The sequence below is a fragment of the Panthera leo genome, chromosome B3, assembly GCF_018350215.1.
Source record: "Panthera leo isolate Ple1 chromosome B3, P.leo_Ple1_pat1.1, whole genome shotgun sequence".
In the NCBI taxonomy this organism is placed as follows: domain Eukaryota; kingdom Metazoa; phylum Chordata; class Mammalia; order Carnivora; family Felidae; genus Panthera; species Panthera leo.
Genome location: NC_056684.1, coordinates 70,411,301 through 70,425,509, shown reverse-complemented (window position 1 = coordinate 70,425,509; position 14,209 = coordinate 70,411,301). Strand labels below are relative to the sequence as shown.

At 35.9% G+C, this 14,209-nt stretch overlaps 1 protein-coding gene across 1 annotated transcript; it reads left to right on the top strand.

Annotated features, from left to right (window-relative positions):
* The first annotated feature begins 389 nt into the window (after positions 1-389).
* Positions 390-1,325, top strand: LOC122221247 (olfactory receptor 4K1). The gene has a single exon (XM_042940562.1). It carries the CDS (start codon positions 390-392, stop codon positions 1,323-1,325), a length of 936 nt encoding a protein of 311 aa, XP_042796496.1.
* Positions 1,326-14,209: the final 12,884 nt, after the last annotated feature.

The following is a 14,209-nucleotide window of genomic DNA, read 5'->3' as shown; positions in this document are numbered from 1 at the left end:
TGCCAAATTCCAAATTTTTAAGAGGTTTTAGCTTAAATTTTATCTATTTCATGACACCTTATCTCACCATTCTGGCATAATTTCTTTCATCTTACTCTAATATTTGTTATATTAATGTATCATTTGCATGTTTTTTTTAGACTTAATATTTTTTAATATGTGTATCTTATCTACCAAATCATGATAGGATCCACAACGTACCTTTTTTTTCATACTTTACTTTCCATAGCCATCACAGATGTTAAATATTAGTCAACTGATTATTAATAGTTTCATTAAATTGATGTTTAATTGAAATCTTATATTTTTTTGTCTATATACTAGATATAATGCAACAACTGTTTTATTTTTCTGATTTTCTTTTACTTAGGTAACAGGAGAGTGGCTATATGGCTCACACAAATGAATCAGTGGTATCTGAGTTTGTGCTTCTGGGACTGTCTAACTCTTGGGAACTTCAGCTTTTCTTTTTTGCCATCTTCTCTTTAGTGTATGTGACATCAGTGCTGGGCAACATCATGATTATTGTCATAATTTCCTCTGACTCACATTTGAACTCTCCTATGTACTTCCTACTCAGTAACCTTTCTTTTATTGATATCTGCCAATCTAATTTTGCCACCCCCAAGATGCTTGCGGACTTCTTTGTTGAGCATAAGACTATCTCCTTTGAGGGCTGCATGGCCCAGATATTCCTTGTTCACAGTTCTGTTGGGAGTGAGATGATGTTGCTTGTAGCTATGGCATATGACAGATTTATAGCCATCTGTAGGCCCCTACATTATAGCACAATTATGAATCGGAGACTATGTATAATTTTCGTATTTATTTCCTGGGCTGTGGGTATTCTTCATTCTGTGAGTCACTTGGCTTTTACAGTGGATTTGCCATTCTGTGGCCCCAATGAGGTAGATAGCTTCTTTTGTGACCTTCCCCTAGTGATAGAGCTGGCTTGTATGGATACTTATGAAATGGAAATTATGACCCTAACTAACAGTGGCCTGATATCATTGGGCTGTTTTCTGGCTTTAATTATTTCCTACACCATCATTTTGATCACTGTTCGTCGCCGGTCCTCCAGTGGGTCATCCAAGGCACTTTCTACATTAACTGCTCACATCACAGTGGTGATTCTTTTCTTTGGGCCTTGCATTTACTTCTATATATGGCCTTTTAGCAGACTTTCTGTGGATAAGTTCCTTTCTGTGTTCTACACTGTTTGTACACCCCTGTTGAATCCCATCATCTACTCTTTAAGGAATGAAGATGTTAAATCAGCCATGCGAAAGCTGAGAAACCGTCATGTGAATTCCTGGAAAAACTAGGGATGACCATGAAGAAACATAATCCTGAATGGGAATGAAGAGACTCTGCTGGATCACAGCATCATGCCAATTATCTTTGCTAATGATATGGGTTACTGAATTATGGAATTGGAGTTTTGTACTAAGTGCAAGGGTATTGCATAAAATCAGTTCCTGGTTTAATACTGAATATAATTTTAACCCATTTGCCATTGCTTATGATTCTAAAGTATAAATTATCTTGAAAATATTTGGTAATCCTTTTAAATATTTATAAACTTAGAGACTCTAATCTACATAAAATGCTACTCATGTTACTAAACTTATGATTCTCTTCAACCCGAACACATGACATTTTTATAGCTTGCAAACGAAATATATAAGCAAACTGAGCTTCTGATACCTTCAACTTATTAATAGCATTTTTCCATATATTGACATAGTAGAAAGAAATGTGTTTTACAACACAGATTTAACCTCATTAATGTATGTTTGTTAGTTTATATTTTCTTTCCATACTGACTATTTTGGTCATTCATAATTTGGTTGTATAGACAGTTGATTCCTGAACAACATGGGTTTGAAGTGTATGGGCCCAATCATATGTTAATTTTTAAAAATAAACACAGTATAATACTGTAAATTTATTTTTTATGATTTTCTTAATAACTCTTTTCTTAAACTTACTTTATTGTAAGAATACAGCACATAATATGTAGAACATATAAAATACGTGCTAATTGACTGTTCCTGTTACAGGTAAGTCTTCCAATCAAACTTAGGAGCTCAGTTTTGAGGGAGTCAAAAGTTATACCTGGATTTTCAACTATGCATGGGGTTGGTGCCTCATAATACCCCCATTGCTCAAGGATCAACTGTATTTGGTTATTTATAATTTTCCCTATCTAGTAATAGGTTACAGTAAAATTTTTCTATTTTCCTTTAGATTATTTAATATGCATTTATACTCATTACAAACCTTTTTCTAGATATTTAGTATATCAGTATCATATGCAGACCTTCCTCTAAGTATAATAGAGTTACATCCTGACAAACCCATTGTAAGCGGAAAATGCATTTAATACACCCAACTCGTTGAACATCATAACTTAGCTTAGGCTACCTTAAATGTGCTTAGAACACTTACATAAGCCTACAACTGGGCAAAATCATCTAATACAAAGTTTATTTCATTAATAAAATATTCAATATTTCATATAATTTCTCAAATACTGTACCAAAAGTGACAAACAGAATGCTTGTATGGGTACAAAATGGTGGTAAGTATATTGTTTGTTTACCGTCATGATCATGTGGCTGACTAGGAGCTGTGGATGCCAGGATCATGAGAAAGTATCATACCAGAACATGATCAAAATTCAAAATTCAAAGTACAGTTTCTGTTGAATGCTTATTGCTTTCACATCATTGTAAAGTAAAAAAAAAATTGATAGGTCAAATCATCATAAGTTGGGGACTGTCTGTATATTCATTTTCCAAGTTTACTTATTTTTAAGTAGAATAAATTGATTATAATGAATTCTTCATTATTCACAGAAAAGGTTTAGAAGTTCCATATGTACTTAAAATATGCCAATGCACAAAGTGACAAAATTATTTGATGACCAACTCTGAAATCTATCCTTTCCTATTTCTTAGAAAGCAGAAATGGAAACGTGAGATTCATGCTCATCATAAAGTTAAAAAAATCTATTATTATTGTTTCATTTGCTAGCCAAATATTTTCTTACATACCTCTCCCTGTGATTTGCATTATGAAAAAGGCCTTGTAACAGAAAGATTAAATGTATTCTAACAATGAAGAAAAAAACAGCCATTTTACAGAAAACAGAAGGCTTGCAACTGTCATCATTCTGGATTCAGTATTTTAATTATAAGATATTAAAGTTAGTGGCTATATGCATAGAAATTAACTCTGCATGCTAAATCCTAGTAGAAGCTGTTTTTTAGATATAGACACATAACCTTTTAGAACCATATTAATATTTATTAGCTAAGGTTTCTTAGAACTTCAGACTTACTGGTTCATTTGTCCAATGTCAAACATGATAATGATCTTTTAAACTTCACTACTTTTTATATATTTTTATACATTGCCAAAAACTTTTAAAATATGCAATAAATATTAATGCAGTAATTACATTGTTGATAGCATTTTTTTCCTTTTAACTCTGCCTTGTGGATGAAAATGGAAGTATACTAACTAAGGTCTCAGAAGGAAACAGAAAACACATTTGGCAGATATTTTGAATATAAGGAACAACTATTCCTACAAGTCCTGGCAGAATTAAATGACATATAGGGGGACCATCAGCAGGAACTTCTGCCACCCTTATCCTGAAGGACAAGACAAGGGAATGGAAACCAGTAAGAGTTGAAGGCATAAAGGGTACCACAGGATCAGAGCAGTAAAAGATGTAACTCCTGCCAGAATTTTAGTGATGTGGCAGAGAAGTAGAAGTGGTATCAAATCATCCCCAAATTTATTAATTTAAAACAACAAGAATTTAGTTGTAAGTCCATTCTGTTCCATTGATCTACCTGTCTGTTTTTGAGCCAGTACCACATTGTCTTGATCACTTTAGCTTTGAAATATAACTTGAAATCTGGAATTGTGAGGCCTCCAGCTTTGCTTTTCTTTCTCAAGATTGCTTTGGCTATTTGGGGTCTTTTGTGGTTCCACACAAATTTTAGGATTGTTTAAACTCTGTGAAAAATTCTGTTGGTATCTTGAGAAAGATTGCATTAAATGTGTAGAATGTTTTGGTCAACTTATCTCTGACAAAGCAGGAAAGAATATCCAATGGAAAAAAAGACAGTCCCTTCAACAAATGATGCTGGAAAAACTGGACAGTACCATAGGATTTCACTCATGTGGAATGTAAGAAACAAAACAAATGAATATAGAGGGGGGAAAAAAGGAGAGAGGCAAACCATAAAAGGGACTCTTAACTGTAGAGAACAAACTGAGGGTTACAGGAGGGGAGCCGCATGGTGGGATAATTTAAATGGGTCATGAGTATTAAGGAGAAAATTTGACATTTTAGCAATATTTATTCTTCCAATCCATGAACACAGAATGTTTTCCAATTTCTTTGTATCTTCAATTTCCTTCATAAGCTTTGTATAGTTTTTAGCATACAGATCTTTTAGATCTTTGGTTAGGTTTATTCCTAGGTATTTTATGCTTCTTGGTGCAATTGTGAATGGCATCAGTTTGTCTTTCTGTTGCTTCATTATTAGTGTATAAGAATGCAACTGATTTCTGTACATTGATTTTGTATCCTGCGACTTTGCTGAGTTCATATCAGTTCTAGCAGACTTTTGGTGGAGTCTATTGGGTTTTCGATGTATAATATCATGTCATCTGCAAAAAGTGAAAGCTTGACTTCATCTTTGCCAATTTTGATGCCTTTGATTTCCTTTTGTTGTTTGATTGCTAATGCTAGGATCCAACACTACGTTAAACAACAGCGGTGAGAGTGGACATCCCTGTCGTGTTCCTGATCTCAGGGGGAAAGCTCTCAGTTTTTCCCCATTGAGGATGATATGAGCTGTGGGCTTTTCATAAATGGCTTTTATGATGTTAAGTATGTTCCTTCTATCCCGACTTTCTCGAGGGTTTTTATTAAGAAAGGGTGAATTTTGTCAAAGGCTTTTTCTGCATCGATTGACAGGATCATATGGTTCTTATCTTTTATTAATGTGATGTATCACATTGATTGATTTGTAAATACTGACCAGCTCTGCAGGCCAGGAATGAATCCCACTTGATCATGGTGAATAATTCTCTTTATATGCTGTTGAATTCGATTTGCTAGTATCTTCTTGAGAATTTTTGCATCCATATTCATCAGGGATATTGGCCTGTAGTTCTCTTTTTTTACTGGGTCTCTGTCTGGTTTAGGAATCAAAGTAATGCTGGCTTCATAGAATGAGTCTGGAAGTTTCCTTCCCTTTCTATTTTTTGGAACAGCTTGAGAAGGATTGGTATTATCTCTGCTTTAAACGTCTGGTAGAATTCCCCAGGGAAGCCATCTGGTCCTGGACTCTTATTTGTTGGGAGATTTTTGATAACTGATTCAATTTCTTTGCTGGTTATGTGTCTGTTCAGGTTTTCTATTTCTTTCTGTTTGAGTTTTGGAAGTGTGTGGATGCTTAGGAATTTGTCCATTTCTTCCAGATTGTCCAGTGTGTTGGCATATAATTTTTCATAGTATTCCCTGATAATTGCTTGTATCTCTGAGGGATTGGTTGTAATAATTCCATTTTCATTCATGATTTTATCTATTTGAGTCATCTCACTTTTCTTTTTGAGAAGCCTGGCTAGAGGTTTATCAATTTTGTTTGTTTTTTAAAAAAAACAAATCTTGGTTTCATTGATATGCTCTACTGTTTTTTTAGATTTTATATTGTTTATTTCTGTTCTGATCTTTATTATTTGTCTTCAGCTGTGTTTGGGGTGTCTTTGCTGTTCTGCTTCTATTTCCTTTAGGTGTGCTGTTAGATTTTGTATTTGGGATTTTTCTTGTTTCTTGAGATAGGCCTGGATTGCAATGTATTTTCCTCTCAGGACTGCCTTCGCTGCATCCCAAAGCGTTTGGATTGTTGTATTTTCATTTTCATTTGTTTCTCTGTACTTTTAAATTTCTTCTCTAATTGCTTGGTTGACCAATTGATTCTTTAGTAGCGTATTCCTTAACCTCCATGTTTTTGGAGGTCTTCCAGACTTTTTCCCTGTGGTTCATTTCAAGTTTCATAGCATTGGTCTGAAAGTGTGCATGGTATGATCTCAATTCTTGTATACTTATGAAGGGCTGTTTTGTGACCCAGTATGTGATCTACCTTGGAGAATGTTCCATGTGCACTCGAGAAGAAAGTATATTCTGTTGCTTTGGGATGGAGAATTCTAAATATATCTCTCAAGTCCATCTGATCCAATGTATCATTCAGGGCCCTTGTGTCCTTATTGATTCTGTGTCTAGATTATCTATCCATTGTTGTAAGTGGAGTATTAAAGTCCCCTTCAATTACCACATTCTTAGCAATAATGTTGCTTATATTTGTAATTAATTGCAATCTCCACATTCAATGCAATCCCAATCAAAATTCCACCAGCATTCTTCTCGATGCTAGAACAAGCAATCCTAAATTTTGTACGGAACCACAAAAGATCCCAAATAGCCAAAGTAATATTGAAGAAGAAGACCAAAGCAGGAGGCATCACAATCCCAGACTTTAGCCTCTACTACAAAGCTGTAATCATCAAGACAGCATGGTATTGGCATAAACACAGACACATAGACCAATGAAATAGAGTAGAGACTCCAGAATTGGACCCACAAACGTATGGCCAACTAATCCTTGACAAAGCAGGAAAGAATATCCAATGGAAACAAGACAGTCTCTTTAACAAATGGTGCTGGGAGAACTGGACAGCAACATGTAGAAGGATGAAACTAGACCACTTTCTGACACCAAACACAAAGTAAACTCAAAATGGATAAAGGACCTGAATGTGAGACAGGAAACCATCAAAACCCTAGAGGAGAAAGCAGGAAAAAACCTCTCTGACCTCAGCCGTAGCAATTTCTTACTTGACACGGCTCCAAAGGCAAGGGAATTAAAAGCAAAAATGAACTATTGGGACCTCATGAAGATAAAATGTTTCTGCACTGAAAAGGAAACAATCAACAAAACTAAAAGGCAACTCACTGAATGGGAAAAGATATTTGCAAATGACATATTGAACAAAGGGCTTGTATCCAAAATCTATAAAGAACTCACCAAACTCCACACCCCAAAAAAACAAATAATCCAGTGAAGAAAGGGGCAGAAGACATGAATAGATACTTCTCTGAAGAAGACATCCGGATGGCCAACAGGCACATGAAAAGATGCTCAACGTCACTCCTCATCAGGGAAATACAAATCAAAACCACACTCAGATACCACCTCATGCCAGTCAGAGTGGCTAAAATGAACAAATCAGGAGACTATAGATGCTGGAGAGAATGTGGAGAAAAGGGAACTTTCTTGCACTGTTGGTGGGAATGCAAACTAGTGCAGCTGCCCTGGAAAACAGTGTGGAGGTTCCTCAAAAATTAAAAATAGATCTACCCTATGACCCAGCAGTAGGACTGCTAGGAATTACCCAAGAGATACAGGAGTGCTGATGCATAGGGGCACTTGTACTCCAATGTTTATAGCAGCACTTTCAACAATCGCCAAATTATGGAAAGAGCCTAAATGTCCATCAACTGATGAATGGATAAAGAAATTGTGGTTTATATACACGATGGAATACTACTTGGCAATGAGAAAGAATGAAATCTGTCCTTTTGTAGCAACGTCGATGGCACTGGAGAGTGTTATGCTAAGTGAAATAAATCATACAGAGAAAGACAGATACCATATGTTTTCACTCTTATGTGGATCCTGAGAAACTTAACAGAAGACCATGGGGGAGGGGAGGGGGGGAAATTACAGAGAGGGAAGGAGGCAAACCATAAGAGACTCTTGGACACTGAGAATAAACTGAGGGTTGATGGGCGTGGGAGAGAGGGGAAAGTGGGTGATGGGCATTGAGGAGGGCACCAGTTGGAATGAGCACTGGGTGTTGTATGGAAACCAATTTGGCAATAAATTTCATATTAAAAAAATGAGAGCATTTGTTTCGATGAGCACTAGGTGTTGTATATAAGGATGAATCACTAAATCCTACAACAGAAACTATATTATACTGTATGTTAAGTGACTGGAATTTAAATAAAAACTTGAAAGAAAAAAAATTCTTTTTTAGTATAAGTATTATTGTGTCTCTGCTGAACCTTATGTATACCTGATTGTAGTATATTAAAATTATTGGCTCATAAAACAAACACAAGTACTTAATAAATAAATAAAACAACATGCATTTTATATTTAATCACAAACCCATTGGGTTCTTTTTCTGGTCTGGGCCAGCAAGTCTGATCTCTGCTATACTGCCTGGTGAGTCTGGAAACTGGAAGATTAACAATGACCTCACTCACATAGTTGGTGGCTGGCAAGTTGGCCATTGGAGCTTGCTATTAGCCAAGGCACCTCAATTTTCTCCATATGGCCTCTCATTTGTGGTTAGCTGAAGCTGCTTAAATCAGTCCTTGAGAGCTGATTATTAAGGTGGGGGATAACCTGTTGGTGGCTTGAAATCGACCATGGTATGAGTATTTAGATCACAGACACAAGGAAACACTACAAGTCAGGGCCCTCCTGTGCCCTAACCCAGCTGCACCTAGAACCAATTCTTAAATATTTGCCAGCACACTATTGCTTCTTATGCCTTAGAAGACCAGCTTGCACTTATTCACATCGTGGCCTCAAGATTTTAATGGAGACAAGAAAGGGCAGCTGCAATGCAAAATACTTTTGTGCTTTCTATTATCCTTTTGGACAGAACTAGACATACGACCGAGTCCAGAGATGGAATATAATAGTACTCAGCAAAAAAAGGAAGCAACTATTGATTTATAAATGAATCTCAAAGGCATTATGTCAGGTAAAAAAAAATCCAGTATGAAGAGGAAACATATGATCCCATTCATGTGACATTCTCAAAACAACAAAACTTTGTAGCATTTCATAAAAATAAGTAACCATTTCAAGGCCAACTACACATTCAATTAGTCACTGAATCAATACTATCATTTCAGCATATACCATTGCTCAGTTCTGTGCCAGGTATAATACTTAACTGAGAGACTCAGATGTAAGCCAACAGTCTTGGGGTATAGAGGTGAGACGGAAAAACAACACCAACATGTAAACAAATGTAAATAAAATAAATTGTCATGAGTGTTATGAAGGGAGCAAATAATATGAGATTAAAAAATTAAAAATTGGGAGTATGACAGAGAGAAGGGTGTGCAGATAAAACTGTTCAGTGAAATGATCTTCCTCTCCTCCCTTCTCCTCTCCTCTCCCTTTCAATTTTTATTTAAATATTAATTAATTGACATAGAGTACAATACTGGTTTCAGGAGAATTCAGTGATTCATCACATATAACTTGCAGTGCTCATCACAACAAGTACTCTCTTTAATACCCATCACCAGTCTAGCCCATCCCCCACCACCTCCCTCCATCAACCCTCAGTTTGTTCTCTAACATTAAGAGTCTCTTGTGATTTATTTCCCTCTCTTTTTTTCCATCCTTCCCATATGTTCATCTGTTTGGTTTCTTAAATTCCAAATGAGTGAAATCATGGTGTCTTTCTCTGATTGACTTATTTCTTTTAGCATAATGCATTCTACCTCCATCCACGTCCTTGCAAATGGCAAGATTTCATCCTTTTTGATGGGTGATTAATATTCCATCATATATATGCCCCACTCCTTCTTTATCCATTCATTAATCCATGCATATTTGGGATCTTTCCATAGATTGGATATTTTTGATAATGCTGCTATAAACATTGGGGTGCATGTATCCTTTTGAATCTGTATTTTTGTATCCTTTGGGTAAATACCTACTAGTGCAATTGCTGAATCACAGGGTAGTTCTATTTGTAGTTTATTTGAGGAACCTCCATACTGTTCTCCAGAGTGGGTGCACCAGTTTGCATTCCCACCAACAATGCAAAAGGGTTCCCCCTTTCTCCACATTCTCACCAATACCTGTTGCTTCTTATGTTGTTAATTTTTGCCATTCGGCAGGTGTGAGATGGTTTCTCATAGGGGTTTTGATTTGTATTTCCTTGATGATGAGTGATGCTGAACATTTTTCATGTATCTGTTAGCCATCTGGATGTCTTCTTTGGAAAAGCAAAATTTCATGTCTTCTGCCCATTTCTTCTTCTTCTTTTTTTTTTTTTTTTTTTTTTTTTTTGCAGGGGTGGGTGTTGAGATTGATAAGTTCTATATAGACTTTGGATACTAACCCTTTATAGGATATGTCATTTCTAAACATTGTCTCCAATTCCACTGACTGCTTTTAGTTTTGTTGCTTGTTTCTTTTGCAGTGCAGAAGTTTTTATCTTGATGAAGTCCCATTAGTTCATTTTTGCTTTTGTTTCCCTTGCTTCCAGTGATTTGTCTAGTAAGAAGTTGCTATGGCTGAGGTCAAAGAAGTTGCTGCCTGTGTTCTTCTCTAGGACTTTGATGTTTCTTATTTCACATTTAGGTCTTTCATCCATTTTGGATTTATTTTTATGAGTGGTATAAGAAAATGGTTCAATATTACTCTCCTGCATGTTGCTGTCCAGCTTTCCCAACACCATTTGTTGAAGAGACTGACAAAAGAACTAAAATCTAGTGAAGCTGAAATCAAAATTGCTATAACCAAGATGCAAACCCAGTGGATGCCATAAAAATGAGGATTGACAAAGCAAAGGAAAGAATGATACAGAAAATAACATTATGGCTGAGTACCCGGGTGGCTCAGTAGACTGATCATCTGACTCTTGATTTCATCTCATGGGTAGTGAGATCAAGCTCCATGTCAGGGTCCGTGTTGGCAGCATGAAGCCTGCTTGGGATCTCTTTCTCCCTCTTTCTCTGCCTCTCCCCACTTGTTCTCTCTCTTAAAAATAAATAAACTTAAAAAAAGAAAACTATGGAAAATAAGGAATCTGAAAAGAAAAAGGAAAGAAAGGTAAAGGATTACAAAGGTAGACTTAGGGATCTCAGCGACTTATTAAGACGTAATAAAATTTGTATCATAGGAATCCCAGAAGATGAAGAGAGAGAAAAAGGGGCAGAAAGTTTACTTAAACAAATTACAGCTGAAAACTTCCCTAACCTGGGGAAGAACGCAGACATTAAAATCCAAGTAGCACAGAGAACTCCCATTAGATTCAACAAAGTTGACCATCACTAAGGCATATCATAGTCAAATTTATAAAATACACAGACAAGGAAAGAATCCTGAAGGCAGCAAGGGAAAAAAGTCCTTAACCTAAAAGGGAAGACAGGTTAGGTTTGCAGCAGATCTGTGCACAGAAACTTGGCAGGTCAGAAATGGATGGCAGGATATATTCAATGTGCTGAATCAGAAAAATATGCAGCCAAGAATTCGTTATGCAGCAAGGCTGTCGTTCAGAATAGAAGGAGAGAGGAAGATTTTCCCAAACAAAAACTAAAGGAGTTTGTGACCACTAAACCATCCCTGCAAGAAATTTTAAGGAGACTCTTTGAGTGGAGAAATAAAAGACTAAAAGCAACAGACAGAATGGAGGAGAGAACATCACCAGACACACCAACTCTACAGGTGACACAGCGGCACTAAACTCATAACTTTCAATAATTGCTGCGAATGTAAATAGACTAAATTCTCCAATCAAAAGACATAGGTTATCAGAATGGATAAAAAACAAGATCCATCTATATGCTGCCTATAAGAGACTAATTTTAGACCTAAAGACACTTGCAGATTGAAAGTAAAGGGACATAAAAATACCTATTATGCTCATGGATGCCAACAGAAAGCTGGAGTAGCTATACTCACAACAGACAAACTAGATTTTAAACCAAAGACTATAATAAGAGATTACGAATGGCATCATACTATAATTAAGGGGTCTATCCATCAAGAAAAGCTAACAATTATAAATACCTATGCCCCCAAATTGGAGGAACCCAAATATATAAATCAGTTAATAATAAACATAAAGAAACCTAGGCAATAATAGTAGGGGACTTTAACATCCCTCTTACAGCAATGGACAGATCAGCTAAATAGAAAATCAATAAGGAAACAATGGCTTTGAATGACACACTTAACAGATAAATTGAGACCATCTCATCCTAAATCAGCAGAATACACATTCTTTGCAAGTGCACATGGAACCTTCTTCTGAATAGATAACATACTGTGTCACAAATCAGCCCTCAACAAGAACAAAAAGATCAGGATCATACCATGCATATTTTCAGACCACAATGTTATGAAACCTGAAGTCAACCACAAGGAAAAATTTGGAAAGCCCTCAAATATACAAAGCTTAACATCCTACTAAACGTCCTACTAAAGAATGAATGGGTTAACCAGGAAATTAAAGAAGAAACAAAAAAAATACATGGAAGCAAATTAAAATGAAAACATGACTGTCCAAAACTTTTGGAATGCAGCAAAGGCAGTCCGCAGAGGGAAGTATATTGCATTACAAGCCTGACTGGAAAACATCAATGGTACAAGGTAGAAACCATTAGAAGGCCTTTGAGACACTTAACGGGAAAGGTAACAAAGGTTTAGCCATGGAGTGAAGAGGGAAGTAAGTAGATAAATCAGGAATATTTGGGGGGAAGGCAAAGCAGGGTTGAAAAGGAACTGAAGAAAAGGAGGAGCTAAGTTTCTGACAATAATCACAGGAAAGAGAAATGCCATTAGCTGGGATGGGGCAGAGTAAAGGACAAACAGGTTTGGAAACAGAAGAACTGAAGTATCTGTGAAATATTAAGGGGAATATGCCAAGAAGGTATGTGGTCTATTAGCTAAGAACTAAGAGAAGTCGGGGCTCCTCCATTAGACTTGCCAAATTTTCGGGGCAGTTCCTCTGTGTCTCAACATTAAGTATGTTCTCTCTGTAACCTGCTCTTCTCTGTAGACCCTTTTAGCCCCTCTATTGCTCTGAAATATCTTTCCACAATGTTAAAAAACAAGCTATGTGTACATAAGCAGTTCAATCCATGTATGCCCAAATAAGCTTTCTTTTTGATTCTAATGTATTGCCAGGTGTTGAGCAATGACAACTGAAAAAGTTAGAGGGTTTTTTTGGTAGCATATTGTGTAGTATGGAGTTTAAAAACTTAATCATAAATATTTCCATGAAAAGAAAGAAGTGAAGAATTAGAAAAAACAAAATTCCAATTCTCTTAGCCCCACTGTCAGATTTCATTTTTTCTGATTAGATTTCCTTCAGGTTCTGAGCATAAGACCTAGTGCTTATGGGCACAGTCACTCTAAACAATGGAAAAGAAATCACATGAAGGGAAACTGATTATTAAATGAGAGTAAATGTAGCTGTTGTAAGCTTCTGGGTCACTAAATTTCCCCCTTGTGATATATGCCACATTTGTAATTATAGACAATTTAAAAATTCTTACCATCTAGTTTTTGGGTAAACCAACTGAAATTGTGTTAATAACTCCCACAGCAAGATGACTTCACTTCATAAAGGAAGTTCGTTAATTGGCTACTGCAATCCATGGTACTGGTTATCTAAGATATATAGCATGTACTATGGTATTTTAATACTTGTTTTATGGGCTTTTGTGACTCAGTCTTTAAAAAGAAAAGTTTGGAGATTTATCTTTTTCAACCTGTTATTACTCTCCTGGGATTTTTCTCAAAATTGGTATGTGGAAATTAATCACATCAGGCAAAAAATTAAATATAAAGGTTATCATTTGGAGAGTTAAAGGGTTTCTAGGTTAAACTTATTACTAGAATTAAGATGACTTGGATTTCTTGAGCATGAGAATTTGGAGCTTGTTGATGAGATTCTAAAATCTGAAACAAAATATCAGACTATGTCTGGTTATTGTCACTGCTAACACAGGTGACAGACTGAGACACCCAGGAAGAAGTAAGCATATTGGTATATAATTTTCAAAGTACAGAGATAATGATAGAGAATAGAATGGGGCACAAAACTGTCATTTTAATAACCAGGTAGACTTCCCCTGATAGATTCTTAGTTATCAGGTAATATATATAATTAAGTAAGTAATATATTAGTAATATAGTAATATATGTAGTGGTTAAATATGTGTTTTTTGGGTACAGAATTCCTACTGACTAGCACTATGCCCTGATGACACTAATTGTACTGCTAAGATTTAGCTGTATAGTTAGGATTATAATAGTACTTCTTTTGTGCCATTGTTGTAAGAATAAATGAGATA

Excerpts from the sequence above, each read along its gene's own strand:
- LOC122221247 (XM_042940562.1), top strand. The coding sequence starts at position 390 with ATGGCTCACACAAATGAATCAGTGGTATCTGAGTTTGTGCTTCTGGGA.